Source organism: Homarus americanus, unplaced genomic scaffold, assembly GCF_018991925.1.
Source record: "Homarus americanus isolate GMGI-L3 unplaced genomic scaffold, GMGI_Hamer_2.0 scaffold4060, whole genome shotgun sequence".
In the NCBI taxonomy this organism is placed as follows: domain Eukaryota; kingdom Metazoa; phylum Arthropoda; class Malacostraca; order Decapoda; family Nephropidae; genus Homarus; species Homarus americanus.
The window spans coordinates 9507324-9526607 of NW_024746161.1; the positions used below are offsets into that span (position 1 = coordinate 9507324).

At 39.0% G+C, this 19284-nt stretch overlaps 1 protein-coding gene across 1 annotated transcript; it reads right to left on the reverse strand.

Moving 5' to 3' along the window:
* Positions 1–1306: 1306 nt before the first annotated feature.
* Positions 1307–14360, reverse strand: LOC121878936 (WASH complex subunit 3-like). The gene is made up of 4 exons (XM_042385371.1): positions 14247–14360; positions 10264–10428; positions 4947–5293; positions 1307–2014 (listed from the first exon to the last, which is right to left on the reverse strand). Exons 1-4 carry the CDS (start codon positions 14289–14291, stop codon positions 1918–1920), a joined length of 654 nt encoding a protein of 217 aa, XP_042241305.1. The 5' UTR covers positions 14292–14360; the 3' UTR covers positions 1307–1917.
* Between the last annotated feature and the right edge of the window lie 4924 nt (positions 14361–19284).

Consider the following 19284-nt stretch of genomic DNA (forward strand, 5'->3'; position numbering starts at 1 on the left):
TATATTATATTAAAATATTTTACATTATTTTTTAGTCTAGATATTTGATGGTAATATTTAACGATGCCTTACGACAACTTCAGCTGGCATGTGTACAGCATCCACGTCATATCCCGCTCTGTTTACAATTATTACCTGTACTATGTATTATTTTCGTTGGTTCAACTTGCGACTCAATCAACTCATGGCCTGGTCGTCGGAAAGGAACCCCGTCGTAAATGGAGGAGAGACTGTGTATAGGGGGGGGGGGGGGGTAACACTGCTTATCTAAACTGTTAAAAGAAAATCAGCTGTTATTTTATTACTGCACTTCAACAACTAAGGTCTTTAAGTGCATAACAAGGTAATTAAAAAAATATTACATCAATAATAAAAAATAAGAATTAACTCTCTAGGTTGAAAATCAGACATATAAGTTTGGTTGTTAACAACTGTTGTCACCGAGATGATTGTTATTTACTAAAAAGTGTTACCCGGTATATGTGTGTTTTATGAATAAAGATAACACTGTATACTGTACAGTACTATAAAGATAAAAATAAGAACAAATATGTGTAAGAGTACAGTATATTGTATGTGGAAGACGACTTCATCTGCAGCTGGGAGGGGGGTTGCACGGGTGGGCGGCTCCCTCCCCCAAGATTCCTTTGACACTTCTTCATGCAATTTCACCACAATTCTCATATAATTTAGGATCATTTGGTGCCAGGTTGATAAAATATTATCCTAAAAGAATCGGCTTTCCTGAAAAAAGAATCCCACACTGAACACCATGAGTCATTTCATACTCATTTGTTTACAAAGGACACTCAGCTGATTGGCTTACCACAATGTCTAAGTGTACAAGTAGCCAAACTGAGTCATCATATAACACTCAAAGGTAGTAAATAACGTTTTTACGAAGGTATCTTCATATCAAATGTTATGCAGTGTGATATTGTGACCCCTGTTGTAAGCTGGTTTGCTGAAAGCTTTCACACAAATTCATCTTGAGTAAATAAACTTCTGATACAGCTTATCCTTTTATTTTCAAGTCGTATTACAAATTACATACAGTATTGTATTTTTTCTCTATTACTGAAGATTTTATAATAATCATGATGAACCATAAACCATAAGAGACCAATCAAATGAGAATATAATGCTGAATCAATAAATAAATAAACCCGAAGAATGCAGCAACAACTGATCAGCTCCAGCCTACTTACACACTCAAGTGTCTTAGTTCTCAGTAGGCCTACAGCAAATCTGATTAGACCACTGTACAGTATTCAGTAAGTGCTATTCATTACATAATATTTTTTTATTGATTTTCCCAAATTTCTTTTCTTTTTTGTTTTTCTGGTGACGATCATTTCAGAGTCTGATTTATCGAGGTTTTACTGTACTTGTTCCTTTAACCATAATTTATTTAAGCTACCACTCATACCTGAATGCAGGTAGCAGACATAAAATTAGGTTTCAGATTCAGGAATTTTAAATAATCATATGCACTTTCTTTTCAATATTTATCTTCAAAATTTACGACTCATTTGATTTGGTTTATCCTAAGCAATACAGGCAGTCCTTAGTTACAAACACCCGCACTTATGAATGGGATCCCAATACATTCATCACAAAAACCTGTTATTAAAATCTCTTTTACAGTACTTAATATTGTTTAACATCACTTTATTTACAGTATTTACATTATTTGTTATGTATGGGATATTATCATTGTTTTGTATGGGCAGGGTTGTGCTATGAAATTAACACTGTTCTGACTTACGAACAGGGTCTAAGAACGTAACCCCTTTGTAACTCGGAGACTGCTTATTTCAAATTTTTTAGCCTTTGAGTCTTCTTTTTTAATACAACATAAACAAAATATATTTTAAGTTCCACTATCAGTGTTGAAGAGAGGGAGAGAAAAGAAGGTTACTCACTCCAGGATGAGACAGACCTGGAATCATCATCATCATCAGGTCCTGCTTCATTGCTGTCATCAGGAGGTGGAGCAGGGGCATCTGGATCACTGCAAAAGAAAGAAGTTATTGAAGTAATCTTATACTTTGATACATAAAGAAGTCAACCACATATAATACTAATCTACTAATCTAAACAATAAGTCTACTTCACTGCTGTAGCCATTACCCTGATGATGAAAGTAGAAGCAAAGGTTTAACTCACATATCATGGAGAGTATGAGATTGAAGGAGCATGTGATGTTACTAGCCAGTGTGCAACTCAGCCTTTCATTTGGGTCAGCCATATTAGTTCTCTATGCATCAATCCCCATTCAGTTCTGGCAGACCTTCACATTAACTCATGGGCAGTGAGAGGGTTTCTTAGTCATTTAACTCTGGCCTCAGCCATAAAATGGGTCAAGTATCTGAAGCCAGGCAGGAAAAGGGAGGATGTTTTAATGATCCAGTTGCTAATGTTACACAGAACCTTACTGGAAAATTCACCCTAATTTTACAAAGCACAGTAGTACAAACTTCTTAACACCACAGTCCATCAAGGCTGTCTTCTTCCCTAGGTAGTGGCTCAAGAATGTAAGTGTTAAGGAGTAGAAGCCTATTTGTAGGATAGATTGAATTAACACACCCTTCAGGAGCCCCTTGGGAGATGCTGGGCTCCCTAATGGCAACCAAGTAGATACAATGTTTGTCTCTTGTCCTAAGAGTTACTGGTTAATATCCAGGGCACCCTCAATTTAGTCACCTATGATTGGGAACCTAACTTCACAGTTAGGAAAAATGAAGGTGATTAAGTGCATTGCTGTTTCCTTGTGAAACAAATAAAGGTGCAGTCTATTGTGTGCTATACTTTCACGACTGCTAACAGTCCGTCAGGAATTTTGAACATACTGTCACACGAAGGCAAAATTTGTAGATGCCTATTATGAAGATTAATTTTTGAGGTTGTCAACAGAACACTTTCCAAGAAGCTATCTTACAACTTAGAAGTTCCTGAAATACTCAGATTGTTGTTTTATTAAGGCTGAGAGAATATGCAATGTCCATTAAATGTTTGTCCTTTTCAAGTCTTTTATTAACTTTTAATTTCACTTCCAATGAAGTAGATTTTCTTATTCTTTTGGGTGCAGAGGCACTGGTCTCACTAGCTATACATTTTTCACCCCTCATAAAGGGATGACATAATTCTTGGGATAAATAGGAGAGATCACTCAGATACACAATCAAGATGGCAACTGAACTGTCTGAGTGAAGGGATGCTGTTCACAGAATATACCATGTGAGAGGTGTTTTTGCTAGCTACTCAAGGACTAGTATACCCTTTCCACGCTAAGCTGGCCCATAAGCCCCGTCCCTCGTCTATAGCTACAAATAGCTGATTGGTTCCCCTGAGCGTTTTACCTCCTCCCAGACTGCACTTGTATAAGCGCATATTTATATCGACCTTAGATGATAAATATTAACAATTTTCTAACATCCTCTTTGAAGTGCTAATGCTTCGAAATCATTTTCATTTTGATAGTTCAGATATTTAACATTATTTTAGATAATAACAGGTCTGCTTACCAATTGTGAACACATTTAGTTTGAATTTTCTATGAACCAATCAGCTATTAGTATAGAAGAGGGGCATGGCTTATGGGCCAGGATAGCATAAAAATACTGTAGTTCACAACCATGTTTGTTCATGTTAAAATGAAATTTTGTTCTGTGAAGTGAAATTGTGTAAATCGAAGAGTTAGGCTATGTCCCATGTGCGAGCCTCCTGCGGCATCGAGCGACCAGGATGCAGATGTGCAACCTACTTTCCAAAGCGACCTGTGTTCCACCTACCAGCGTCTTGCCAGCGAACATGGTGTTTACGCATCGCAGACGTTTGCAGAAAATGTTAGAAAATAATGGTTTTCAACGTGCGGTACCTGCAGTGATACCCAGGAAAAATTATCCCATATATCAGAGGAGGAAGGAAGACTGTAGACAAATTTCACCATCTCTACAAGGAACTTCACCTAGATTCAAAGAAGTTTCACGAGAACACCAGACTGTACTCTGATTGGGGACGAGGCCTACCCATTCTGTGTATATTTCTTGAAATCCTATCCTAGAAATGCTCTGAACAAAGAAAATAAAATTTTTAATCACAGATTGTCACGTGCCTGGCATGTTGAATTTTTACAAGTAAACGGAGAATTTTAAATAAAGTTATTGAAACAAGGGTAGATACTGCTGTTAACATTGTAAAGTGTGCTGCACTTTTCCATAATATCATCACTGACACAGAGGGTCTGGATGCAAAGTCATATGCAATTCAAGAATGTACAGTTGAGAATAAAACAGAACCCTCTAGAATAAACAATGCTTCACTTTCCTTTGCAAAGAATGTGAGAGAAAAACTTTGCAGCTACAGTACTTTAATAGTCCATAAGGATCTATTTCTTGGCAAGATCAAGCTGTTAACAGTGAAAAATGAAAGTATAGCTTTCTTTAGTTTTGGCGTAGAATATGAGGAGTCGCGCGACTGAGGACGCGACGATCAAAACATTTGATCGCTGCTTCCAGGTCGGCGTCTAGTTCCCGCTTCCTGGTCGCTCGCAAACGCTTTACACGTCTACACAGAACACATAAAAGAAAACACATATGTGTGTCTGCTACACTAAGGCAGCGCATTTACTCGTGTGGTCGCTCGATGCCACAGTACGCTCACACATGGGACATAGCCTTACTGTATAGGTTCAGTACAGTGCCCAGGTAGCATAGGAATGAGTTGTTTATTTTAATGTGTGTAAAGCTGGTCTCTGTTACAAAAGGTTCTGAAGTAAGTCATCCTCTCCCACCTGAACTTCCTGCACTATCAACTTTGATCTATGCTTTAAAGTTGAAGATACAGTATTCTAAGCTATGTTTGTTGAGCTTTGTTGATGCCAACCAATTTATTATAAGTAAAACCCCAAAAATATCAGTGAGAAAATAATATGAAATACTCACTCCAACAAAGAGGGGTTAACACCCTCACTTGACATCTTCAATCGGACAGCTGGATCTGGTACACCCATTTTCAACATCCTGAAATACTGTGCATATCGAGAGTCTTGACTGACAGGTGTGGCTGAGGGAGCAGGTGCTGAGGCTTCTGCATCTACTTCATCTCTTCCCTCCACATCCACTGCAGAGTTACCAGCTGAAGACTCCACAGTGGACGATGGAGGGGCCTCTGGATTAGTTGTACTTGGGGTTGGCGTGGTTTCAGAATTTGTGGTTGTAGAAGTTGTTGCTACTGGGGTATCATCAGGGGTTGGTGCCACTACACCCTCCAGGCCAGGCACTGAATTTAGCTGAAACATAACAGTTTAATCAGAAAAAAAAACCTTTATATTACTGTGTTCTTATACAAAGGAATCCAATAGTTGTGGAATAAAACAAAAATCCTCGAACAGTACAGTATGTGGTAATTGTTTCAATAAGTAACTTAAATGTACTTACTCAAATATTTTTTAACATGTCTTATAGGTACAGTAGCTAAAAAAAGTATCTGACAGGGTGGGTCCAATGACTTCCAAAATTATAAGTAAAACTCCTCGACTCCTCCCTCCTCTGTTTCAAGCCCTTAAGTTTTTTGTGCAGTTCCCTCTGCATTACCGTGCGATCTGGGCGAATGAATATATACAGTACTGTACTCCGAAATTCATCGCTCCTTGCGAAGTTTTTTGCCTGCCGAATAAATTCCCATTTCTTATCCTCACTCACTGGTGTGAACTTGTTGTCTTCCTGCTTTTGTCCTAGCCTCCTCACATCCTGAGGGGGTACTGACGTATTCATAGCCTCTGTACAAATAATCTCAAACTTCAACTTATCGTGTGTTTCCCTACTCTCAGCTTCCTCTGACTGGCTCTCAGGGACTCCAAAAATTATTACGTTGTTCTTGCGCTCGAAACGTTCCCATTGTTCCTCCTCTCCCCTGACAACAAGTCTGTTAGTTACCAACTTTTCAACACACTTCTTCAGAGTCCCTAGCTGCTGTAGAACCTGTTCGGATCCTGCATTACTCTCCGCCACCTTCTGTGCCCCTGCTAAAACCTAACTCTTCTTCACTACTCCTTCCATTCTATCAGCTACTTCCTCAGTCTTAGCGAGTAACTCTTTCCCAGCTTCATTTATTTCCGTCCCTAGGAATCTCATTCCCCTATGGTTTGCAATCGCTTCGTTTACTTTGGCTTTACAGTCTGGGCAATACCAGCTACAGCCTTAACTGCATTATATATGGTGCTGAACGCTGTATAGCCCAAACCTGCACACTGTACATCAGACGTCACCCTGCAGTAATTGCATGTCAACAAACTTCCTGGTGAAGCTGGGGTTTTAGCCCCTGATTCCCTACACCTCATGGCTATAATGGCTGTCGCTCTTGGGGAAGAGGTGAGGCGTGTGCAGACTGTACGTATCTTCTCAGCCGTAAGCTCAGTTTACAATGTGATATAATTCTTATCGCCGGCTTAATAATAATAATATTAATCTTTATTAATACTGTGATAATCGCTTCTACTCTGTGTCTTGGTGGCAGGGCTTTAGCGTCAAGGTCCCTTTAAAGCCCCCTGCCCTCGTACATAGGCCTCTTGTCAGGTGCGGACCACCAGACTCTCACACTTAAATTTCTGCTGACGAGGAAATTTACCCCTCACCGGGAAGACTTCCTTTATAATCACAACTACTAATTGTAATCTAAGTGAACTGATATGTGCGAGAGATCATGTCCTTGTGGCAAACTAAAGGTATTTAAAAAAAAATCAGATTTTTTTTAGATTGCCCACGAGGGGGCTAGTTTATTGGGCACCCCCTTACATCCTGTGCAAGGTGAAGCGAAGAAGCGTTTACAGCGCCCATCTGGGAAGCATGCAGAGTTCATGCTTGCCTTTATGACTCGTGCATTAAGGGTGTAAAAGCCTGAAGGGTCATGGGTTTTGTCAGCAAGTTACATAAAGTGACAGAATGATGAGTGTGTGGGGGTAAAGTTCCCGGTACAATTTATCTGTTTATGGCAAAGTGTGGCAGGTCCCTAATAATGTCAAGTGCCAGGCCTGTGACTAGGAGGAGGGATATCTGGGAGGGAAGAGGTGTTTTTTTTATTTTTTTATTGGGCACACCCCTACATCCTGTGTAAGGTGAAGCGCAGAAGCGTTTACAGCGCCCAACAGGGAAGCATGCTAAGTTCATGCTTGCCTTTATGTCTCATGAGTTAAGGGCGTAGAAGCCTGAAGAGTCAAGGGCGTAGAAGCCTGAAGAGTCAATGGTTTATGTCATCAAGTTATTGGAAGCTCCAACAACTTTCCCTGAATACGAATTCGCAACTTTCGACATACATCAGGTACCTACATTACTGCTAGGTGAACAGGGACCAAGGGGGCTAGGAAGTACAGGTATGTCCAAACAAATTTTCCACTGGCCCGGGAATCGAACCCGTGACATCTCGCTGTGAGGCAAGAGCGGTACCATTCTACCATCGGCGCCCCTGGAAGAGGTGTTGGTAACGGCTGCTTAGCTGCCCTGCTGCTGGCCTTGACCTGCTGGCACCCTCGTTTGTCCAGTGTTGCCGTCCGAGACAGTTTGACTCGTTTTCTTTTTTTCCAGGTCTCCTCAACGAGTTATTGGCATCTCTTTGTGCTATCCCTATGTACACCATATTGTGCTATGAATGGTGGATCATATGAACAATCAGTCCTTTAGAAAATACAGAGAAAAAAAGAAGAAAAACTTTCTTTGTGTCGCCCAGCTCTTTTTTTCTTTTTAATTATTATTTACTTATGGTCTCATTTCCAGTTCTCATCAACGAACTCATATCTATGTGCTATCACTGTATCTCCCTATGAACGGTGGATCGTAAGCACAATTTCAGTACCTGAGAAAACAAACACACACAAAAGAAAAACTTTCTTTGTGGCACCAATATTACTTGGTTTGCTAATGGCAGTGGTGTCTGATTGCTTGTCCTAATTTGTTTTTATACTTTAATTTATTTTCAACCTTCACCACGGTCACTGTTATCACTATGGACTGTCTTAGCTGAAGGCACACTACTACACTCTCTGATTAGCCTTTGCATAGTCAATCAACCATGCTCGCATCTCATTTAAAATTTTCTGAATAGCTCCTGTCACATGGCAATGATTTTGTGGTTATGTACCTCCCGGCATATTCCTCTGGTCAAGAGAGTGTTTTTCAATATACAATCGCGAATAACGTTAAAAATCCTCCGTTGATTTACTGTACACATTAACATCACTATGACGATCTTGATGCTCTTATGTAATCACTGTCCAATTTCTGCCGCTCAACAACGAAGGCCCGAGTGCCAACACGCTTTGTTACGGATATGCAACACGACACAGCCTGCCCGACCCTAACTTCTATAGTATGCGGTAGTTTAAATTCTGAAGCATAGAATGAAGTATCAAGGGCGGGGGGTCCTGGGTCCGGACCTCCCTTTTCACCAGAAAATTTCAATACCTTTTCTTTAATGCAGTATTATACTCAGGCATTTTTGTATCGTAAAAAGTATTTACTATTGACTTAAAAATATCTCCTAATATCAAGTGCGCAGGGCTTCAAAATGCTAATGGTATTGGTCAGATTTCAAACCCCCCAGCTGGGTCGGCTCGCCATGTTCCCCCACCCACAACTTCTTGGACTCCCCCTTTTGATATCCCTGGATTCGCCCCTGAGTATGTTATATTTTATTGTCAATATTGTTCCCTCATTGCAGTGCGCATGATTTATATGGAATGCTTTTTTAAAATAAATCTAAATCGCCTTTTTCGGTGAGAGTTGTGAACTCTTGGAACAATCTGTCAGAGAGCGTTGTGAAGGCACCGAGTGTGAGCTCTTTCAGGATCAGGCTTGATAAGCACTGGAGCAGGTTCAGATACATTGAGGAGTCAGTACATGCTCAGTACCTGCCAACAGTGTGTAACAGAGACATTGTAGTGGATATCTCCCCTACAACTACAACTGACGTCTGTCGCTGACTAGCCGACCCCTTTTCGAATTCCCCAGCCAACACCTCGTGGTTTAAGGCCAGCTACCAGCGCCGCCTAACAAAGCGGAGATCAACTATCAAGCCATGCCTACCTCCGCTATATAAGACCTCACCTCGCCGTGACCTGCCCCTTCTTCTACCTACAGCCACATAGCAAGCTACACCTCCTCTGAGCACGGTCCTCACCAACCAGCTCTCTCTACTCCACGCTTGTAACCACGCTGCCACTCCCCAGCATCAAGCTGCACTGTACATGTACATCCAATACAAGATATACATAGAGAGCGCATTATGAGTTTCCTTTCTCCAACCCATCCTGAGTGTGAACTAACATCACGAAACCCCACAAATGGTGACCCCCGGAGAACTGCACTCACACAGGATGGAGGAGAAACGGATCACTCTCCCAGTCTTCAATCACAACATTGAAGACTGGCTTATCCACACGGAGGCAGCTCTCATCGGCTCTACAGCTACAGTCCCTACACCGCAGGTTAGACACCCTAGAGCAGCTCTGCTCCTCTTCCTGCCCCAAACACCACGTCCTACCGACCCCAACGCACCCGTCCTGCCTCAGACGCCGCCCCCAGCCCCCAGCACAGTGTATCTACCACAACATTAAGCGAGGACTTACTGTACGTATTTCAATACTTACTCCAGTAATGTTATTAAGTCCACTTAGTCTCACCCCATGATCACTGCAAAAGTATTACAAAAGTAACATTTACCAATACATTCTGAAATGAGCTCAGTACAGTATACAGTATGCTGTACAATTATAAATAAATACGTTACGTACATAACAAGAACATGAGTGTGGTTGTATGGAGTACAATAAGGCGAGGTCTCTTCTTGTCTTTATAAGAAGTTCAGTTAACAATACGCTCTGTGTATTGACAAAATGCTTCCTCTAACCTAATCCTAGCTAGTTAAAAATCTACAGGACAGTCCTTGATGCCCAGCAGGGCATTAAAAATATTATCTTTCTTTGATCGTGTGAATAATGTATCCTATCATCCTATCATTAATGTCAAGACCTTTTGAAATCCAAGGGTGAGAGAATTTCAGCATTAAGCATCTTACAGGTCACTTGTTTCTTCCCTTGGTTATAAAATGGGATTCCATGCTTCAGTTACTAATATTCAGTGAAACATTACTGTATGCTGAGACTATTTCAACTATTCTGTATATTGTATTCATATCTCAAAACACAGTTGACAACTCTATGGATATACTGTACCAGTAAAAAATAAATTAAATATAAATGAACTTTACCTTAGCCTCGAGTATGGCCAGTGTATGATCAGCTCTGCGAAGTTTTGTATCAAGGATCAAGAGTCGTTCTTCACATACTGCTGAGAATTGGTTAAGGAAGGCCACAGTGTGTAGTGCCCAGTGGTTGATGAAGGCAAGAGTTCTTTTCTGATTGATTGCCTCAACCTGACGGAGAAGACGCCATTAAGTGAATTACTGTATTTCAAATCTACTATAAAACAAATAACAAGTTTTTATACCACATAAAAGGTTGGCAGCTGTCACTTAAAAATATTGTAATTAATCATGCTGGCTCACTTAATGCTAATTCAGTTTTTATAGGTTAGAAAACAATATATTAACTTCAATGTAAAAAATAAATGCAATGTTTATTTCCTTTAGGAACTTTGAGAACTACTTGAAAAAAGCTCACAATTGTTTCTTCTACCATTCCTCACTACTTTCTTTTATAAGAACATTGATCAAGTAATTCTAAGGAAATGTTGTATAAAATCACTATTAAGATGAGTAACTACAGTAAAGCTTTTCCATTACAGTATTCCAAAAATCCTGCATTGTATTCTTTCAAATCAGCTCAAAGTACAATACTGTACAGTACAGTATGCTAAACATGAAAGTTTTATCTAAAAGTAACACGTACCAACATGGGTCCAGGTTAAACATTTACCTAACGAAAAGTATATCTATAGAAGAAAAATTGGTTCTTATCTTAAGAATAAACAAATTGGGTGGAGGAATTGCACTTTTCATAGTTATTTTCCCCCAAAATGAAAGGAAAAAAGACGCACTGTACCCATCCTCCACCCTGATGATGCCATCGTTGTGTTTCTTGTTGACAAATACTTCCCAGTGACCGACCAAATTCTTAAGTGAAGGAGCGGTTTCCACACAAACTGAAATATTAACACCCTAATCTACCTAACCAAACCTAACATAACCTGGAAAAGGCATTGTGTATGAAAAAGACGATGCTGGAAGTATTTGTCTGTAGCAGCAAACTAACACTGTACAGTATTAAGAAAATTCTAAATCTTTGTCCGTTTTCTGATATCCTTAATCCCTTCACTTTTATGATTTTATCTGGCCAACACCAGACGATTTTGTTCAGCTCAGAGGGGACCCCGTACACAATGGGTTAGTGTAAACAGTTGAAGCGGAGAGAATGATGGTCTCTTCAGAAGGCACGAAGGAGTATCTTTACACAGTATATGGCAAGAAAAACTAGGGAATAAAATAATATACCAATTGTGTTATTCCTCCAACCCAAACAATTCATTCTTGAAGTAAGAAATAAGTTTTTTCAATGGATACTTTTTGTTAGGTAGCTGACTAACCTGGACCCCTTTCATTAGTGATACCTTGATGCCTTCCAGAATACAGTACACACAAGTAATATCAGTTAACACATAAATGAAGCCTATTTTAGCAATTTAAGAAATTGACTTTGTAAAAGGTTTACTGTACTTGAAAAATACAACATATGCATAAAAATTTGTGCATAGGGATATTAACTAATATGGTTAGGTTTCAGTAGAGCACAACCACGGAAGTCTAAATTGATTTTTATATTTTTTTCACAAATTTTTAGTTTTCTAAGTTATTTTGATCTTTCGATTTTACTTACAAAATTAAAATTTGGAGGGTTTTCAGTTCACACTAACTAGTTCATGGGATATGTTGTTGAAGTTTTGGTGTAACATGATACTACTGTGCACGCCCATATTTATAAGTTGCAATTTATCAGAAGTAAGAAGTGTTCTCTGAGTGAAGGGTGCCCTACCTTAGAACTGCAAACCTTTCAACGTGTCTTAGTAAGTAACGCCACTGCAACTGACATTTTCAAGATCTATGGTGTTCAACAAACTTCAATATTGTGTGCAAAGTGTGGTGCGGACTGCCATTACTGTATTGTAAAGAAAAACACGTTTGTTTTTACATGAAACAACCCAAAATTGCTAAGACAAAGGTAAGGTTAAGTGAGGTAAAGTTAGGTTAGATAAAGTAAGGTTAGGTCAGGTTTTTTTAAGTTTGGTTTGGTCCCAAAGATGCAAAATCTTGGAGGATTGGTAAAAACAGCTCAAAAACGTATAGAATGGAGGACTGTAGTCGCCAACCCTCACATACAAGAATGGTGCATACTTTTTTCTCTATCTCCTTATATCAAAATCATATTGATTTCTGCGGCTGTACTCTACTGAATCTTTACCACTACTTTGAAGCAAATTCAAATTTAAAAAATGCATTATTTTTCTCAGCCCCATTGCACCATGTTGAAGTCATCACAAGTGATCAACCAATGAGCATCAAGGAGGTTCTAAAGTTTAATTATTTTAGCCAATAAGCAGTGAATAGCAATACTGTATTCATCATCTTTCCTGCCAAGTTGTTCAACAGTTGTATGTGTTGAGCCTTTCCTGAACATCTTTTTTTTTTTTTTTACGAGAATTAGCCCACCTGGGCACAGGTCACTGACCCACATCGGGGCCTAGGGGGCAAAAATGTAATAATAATAATTATAATAATAATACAGGTAATAATAAAAATAATAATAATAATAAAGAACCATAAAGAAATACAAAAATGAAAAAAAAATCAAGAGTGAGAAACAATACAGTATATGTATGTTGTGTTGTCAAAGTAAGAGAAACAATTGAGACCCTGCAATTGTGTGTAAATGAGGCAGAAAGTCAGATCAGCAACCTGGGACTTGGTCACAATTTTCGTGATGCCATATGGCAGCAGGGTCTACCATTAGACAACACATTATGCTTCCAATATCTTCCCAGGCGGTAGTACCTCCCTGTTTGGTAGCTGCCTACTACCTATAAACCTGTGGCCAATGTAATAATCCGTGTCTACATTTAAGAGAGATGTAGTTAAAATACTGGAAGATATATAAGATTAGATTAAGTTTTGTTATGTTAGGTTAAGTTTTCCTTTTTGAACAATTTCAATATAAGATAATTAAGGTGAGGTTAAATTTTGTTTTGTCAGGTTAGTTTTCCTCTTTGAATAAGGATAGGTTAGGTTAATTTAACAAATAACCATAAAAATCGATACAAGCTTTGATAATATATGTAGTAATACAAGACATACCGTGGGCAGTTAGGAAGAGAAATGTGAAGGTAGAGGGAAGGGCAAGTATGTTAAGATAAATCATGGTGGCAATTACAAGAAAACAATTTGGTTTATAGGAAATATATTGAGAACATTTGGTAATCATATAGGACTAACCCGCGGGCGAAAATTTTTGAAAGCAATTATAAAAATGCCGGATTTTCATTGTTATATTATAGTGGACACTGTCGTAGTTTGGGTATGAACAACAGACCTAACCAACCTAACCATACCTAACTTCCCCGGTATATTAAACAGAAAGAACTTACTACGATATGGTGAAATTTGAGGCATTTTCTGGATGTGAGATGATACAGCTGCAACAGCGCTATGCAGCCCGGCGGGTTAGTCCTATATATTAACCGAACATTTATAAGGGAAGGTATAATTATTGTTTCAGTCATCCACCGATTTGGAAGTTCAAATTAATATTTCAAAACACATCAAAAATCATCGGAAATAATAATTTTAACCTAACCTGCTGGATGACCAAAACGATAATAATACAGAATGGAATATTTAAGCTTGTTAGAGAAAATAAGAGAAAAGAACAGGTTACTGGACACGACTAATGGTAAATATTTATCACACTTCAAATTCTCCTTATATTGTATAACTTTGGGTTCATTCCGCCTACAGAGTTCATCTTGGTATCAAACAGAAGCTTATAAAACGAAAAACAACTTTATAACAAGAATAACCCACCCCCAAAGTCGTTTTATATATATTTACTGGTCTGAAAAATTCTGTCAACCAAGTACGAAAGTAAAAATTGTCTTATAGGTAAAATTTCTGGGTTTTCTCTCTATTCCACAACAACTTATATATTTAATAAACTCCTACTAGTACCAGAGACGTCGACTAACCTTAGTAAAGTCTACATTTGGTGAAACTACAGGACTTCTCTCCATGTTGACTAGTTGAACGAGGGGCGTCACTCAGCTGTTGCCTCTGATTGTCAAATGAGAACTGAGTCTAAGATAAACTTTCATGTTGTAAATTAATGCAATCATAAATATATATAAAACCATCTCTATATATTAGATCTATTCCCAGTAAAATATAATAAAGAACAAGAGGTGAGGTAATAATGAACAGGAGGTGAGGTAAAGTACAAATACGTCTTATGGTAATGAACCCTATAACATTAACTGTTTCATTAATTTACTATTTCATAAGCTTATTGTCTATAAAATAAATATAACATAATGTATAGGTCATATGTTCACTAGACATTTTGGACCCGCGGAAATTGCAGGAGGTAAATTCTCTCAAGCTTTATCTTATCATTTGATTGTCCCTTCTCCAATATCAAAAGCTCTCTTGACAACACTTAATAAGCCAGAAATAACTCAAAATCACAACCATTTCAGAAATAACTCAAAATCACAACCATTTCAGAAATAACTCAAAATCACAACCATTTCAGAAATAACTCAAAATCACAACCATTTCAGAAATAACTCAAAATCACAACCATTTCAGAAATAACTCAAAATCACAACCATTTCAGAAATAACTCAAAATCACAACCATTTCACAAATAACTCAAAATCACAACCGTTTCAGAAATCAATAGGTGTGGGTTTACAGGAGAGTGCGCGAGGAAAGTAATATATATGTTTCGAGTGTTTGTAACTTTATATAACTCATCTGGTGCCTAGATTAATGATGAACTATTAAATGGAGTATACTTGGCTTACCAGGGATAAAAATATCACGTGAATAATTAATACTGAAACGAATAAGTGTAGTAACTGCGAGGAAGACTAGGTGCCATCATTGACAACAAGCATTTAGTACTTGACAGGTAAGTTGACGGACACTGAAGGTGATTTTTATTTTATATATTGTCATGTAATTGCAAGCTTTAGGCCTGAGATATCAGATTTTGCGTATGGTGTCTGGGGGTAATATTAGTCCATTGGCTGTCCTCAGGTTCCCGCCATATTTATCTGAGGGTTTACTCTTCACTTAAGATTCAATTGTCTCTTCCTTAACTCCTCTTCCTTGTAGGTTAGGTGTAAAGTCAAATTTGAGTAAAATATCAAAAAACGTCAAAAATACCTTATTCTCGTTCTAAAATCTGAGAACAGCCAACGGACGAATATTTACCCATAATATTAATAGACGTATCTTGTGGTAGCGTCAATGTTGTTTGTTAGATAATTCGACTATTAGCTACTGATAACAGTGACCAATAAGATTTTTCAGCATACAGTATGTATATTTTGCTCTGTAGCTTAGTGTCTGTACTTTAGCTTCCCGGCATATCTTCAGCGAGTGAGAACAAGCTGTCACTTAATGTTGTCTGATTATGGTAGGAATAAGGTGATTACAAGACCAGTGGTGGGGTAAACATTCTTAAGGTGCAAATTTTACGAATTTAACACTTGAAAATAGAAAAATGGATGACAGTTTTCACATGGAACTGGGCGAGTAGAACACCAATAATATACTTCCCAATATTTAAATTAAAATGAAGTCTGCTTTGAAGACATAGAATCCGAGCTATAAGTAACGCCACTGTATTATTATTATTATTATTATTATTATTATTATTATTATTATTATTATTATTATTATTATTATTATTATTATTATTATTATTATTATTATGGTAAAATTTAAATAGGTTTTTTCGATGTGAAATACACTAAAACGTTTGGAACTTCGTGTTTTCTTTTTTCTTTGTGGTTATCAGCATTATACAATACATGGATCACGTGTTCCTACAGTGATCTATTTGTATGTATGTATGGATAGTGATAGGGAGATGGTCAGTTGTGGTGAGAAGAATATACGGTAGCTGTGGTTACGGATTAATGAATGATGCTAAACTGATGACAAGAGATGATTACTGATGTCTCTCGTAAGAAATCATCTCTCTCGCTCTCTCTCTCTCGTCAGTAAATACTTTCGCTCCCTCCGCCATATCGACCAAGTTTCGCTCGAACTTTAGCATATACCTGATGGTTGTCTCAGGGTTTTCCTTTTCCTCTCCCTTTAAGGTAAATATTAGGTGTTGAGGCATAATTATGAGGGGGTAAAAAAAGAAGTGTGAAGTAGGGCGGTGGTGAGTAGGCTGACCCTCCCATGGCCCAGGAAAAACAATATCCGCCCGTATGACAACCCACTCACCCCCCACCCCCTGTCGTTTCTCTTACAGGAGGTGGAAAATAAAATGTTACTAAAACGCAGAATTAAAATGAACCACAGATGTGACATACGTACTTATCGTATGGCAGCCCTTGAATAATGCAGTCACTACAAAGTTAAGGGCGTCGAATAGTTTTGGCCCGCACCGCCTGTATTTTTCAAGTAGGCCTCTTTAGACTTGGCTTTAATACCTTGGGAGTTAATTTTACTTTAAACAAATAAGTTATGGGTATGTGGCTTTCTTACGAATATATTGAGTTCAGAATAAATAAAAATATATAATGTAGAAATTAATTAAGAAATATATGGATAGTCAAAGACTGGCAATCTGAAGTAACGTTAAGGAGAAAATATAAAATGGTGGTGCTACTGAAGCTGTTTTAACTTAAAAAGATCCTGGGACGCGTTCATTTGGACAACGTTCGCTACGTAGAGCGAGCATATGATCATGACTCAGAATTTGTAGATTGAGGCAACTTCTGTAGAAACATAACTAATTAGTAGTGGGTGTTTGCACCCGACCGAAATAACAACGTCAAGCAAGTCTACGGACCTGGCGCGCCCACATTCAACCACAACAACTATAATAAGGAAGCTGAACTGACACACATTTCCATTATTTTCAAAAAGGTCCCCCAAATTTAGTACAGCGCCACCTGCTACTGAGTGAGTGTACTACTCAGAGAGAACGTATAGAGAACGAATTGGGTGAACTAAAAATGTTACTCGAAAGCAATTATATATATACCTTTTACTTTTATCCTCTTCGCCACCGATCGGTTCGTTAGCCGAATTGGTATTGTTATCTTATACGAGTATGGAGATTCTAAGCAGTCTACTGGAACTCGCATAACATCGTCTCTACTAAGAAAATATCAACGATAGGATGGATAGAAGGCCTCACGTGACTGGAGAGTTGAAAGAGGGTTGATTGACTCCCAAATTCTATTATTACTGCCAACGGTCCTCTGTGATTGTTGCTCCTTCAACCATCAACGTCAAGTGAGTCGTTGTTATGCGTCACTTTTTTACTTTTACTTATTTTTCACTTCCGTGTATATTTTTACTTTCTGGTAAATTGAGTTTCAAGGGAGAGAGGGAGATAAGGAGGGAGGGATTAGTTTGAGATATAAATAAATCAGTATTTTGTGTTCGTTAGGGAGGAACGTTTATTGGTGGCAGTTATACAGGAAGTGAATAAAATATGACTGGAGGTGAGGAGATATTTACCCTCTTACCTGACACATGTGGTTTACAGGTAAGCAGTAATCCCACCCCGCCCTCTTAGTTCATGGTTTATCAGTTCCCCTTACTTTACGCCTCTCTCAGAAACTTTGTAAGAGGGAATTTCCTGCGGCGTCAGCGACTTTGAGGCCCCGAGGTGGATCACAGTCATTACGTCAACCCTCAAGTTTGTCTAATTTTTCGTCTTTTTCTGGAACTTGGTTGAGATGGTGGTGACGGTGGTGGTGGTGGTGGTGGTGGTGGTGACGAGGATGATGGTGACGATGATGGTGATGTTAATCCTGTCAGGCTTATGGATTACTAATACTCCGGTGGTGGGGGAGGGGTACACACACACACACACACACACACACACACACACACACACACACACACACACACACACAGTGCTCCTTGAACACGCCATACCTACACTTCAATAAATGTTGAACTTGGAGGTGAAACTCCCGTCAGCTGAGAGCGATGGACAGACTGACATTCAGACATGCCGAGACGTGTTTCAGGCCTGTGACGTCACCACCTGACCTGACCTGTATTCTGGGTCTCTCGGGTATGACAGGAAGGGGGGGGGGTAAAGGTGGGTGTTGGGGGAGGTTTGTTTTGAAGATTGTGACAGAGGAAAATATATTGCAAAGAGAGAGAGAGAGAGAGAGAGAGAGAGAGAGAGAGAGAGAGAGAGTTTTCCTTTCATTCTTTTTCACTCGCTAGGATGGATGTGAGGCCGACACTGCACTAAACCACCTTCATTTTCCTCAACCGCAAAGTTAGGTACCCATTGACAGCGGCGGAGGTGAACTAAGCTGCTTCCTGGGGGCCAACTGTATTGTATTATAAGCGACTGACCATAAAAACAAGAAGCGAGAGTTGTACAGTATTACCCATCGCCGTTTATGCTCCACTTTTTAATACTATAAATATATGTACAGTGCTGTGTTATTCCTATGGCAGAATAACGCTCCTCCCCCCTCCCTCCCCCTCCCTCCCTTACGAATTATGTTAACCCTTGTTGCTTCTGACGAGTCAACACCAGTTCATCTCCCTTCCTCCCCCAGCGAAACAAAACAATATTAGACTCTATCCTTTCCACTCATTCACGCACACTGTTGCTTCCTGGATGTATGTCTGTCTTCCCCCTTTAATTTTAGTATGTCCTTTATTCTATCCTTTCTTCTTCTTCTTCTTGGTCTCTCCTTCTCCCCTTTCTACCTATCACCTCTGATTAATATTCTATTTAACTGTGTCTCTCTTCTCTTTCTTCCCACTTTCTCTCTACATCCACGACACCTAAACAGACCCTGATCTTCTCTCTACATCCACGACGCCTAAACAGACCCTGATCTCTCTACATCCACGACGCCTAAACAGACCCTGATCTTCTCTACATCCATGATCACGACATCCACGACCTAAACAGACCCTGATCTTCTCCATCCACGACACCCAAACAGACCCTGATCTTCTTACATCCACGACACCTAAACAGACCCTGATCTTCTCTCA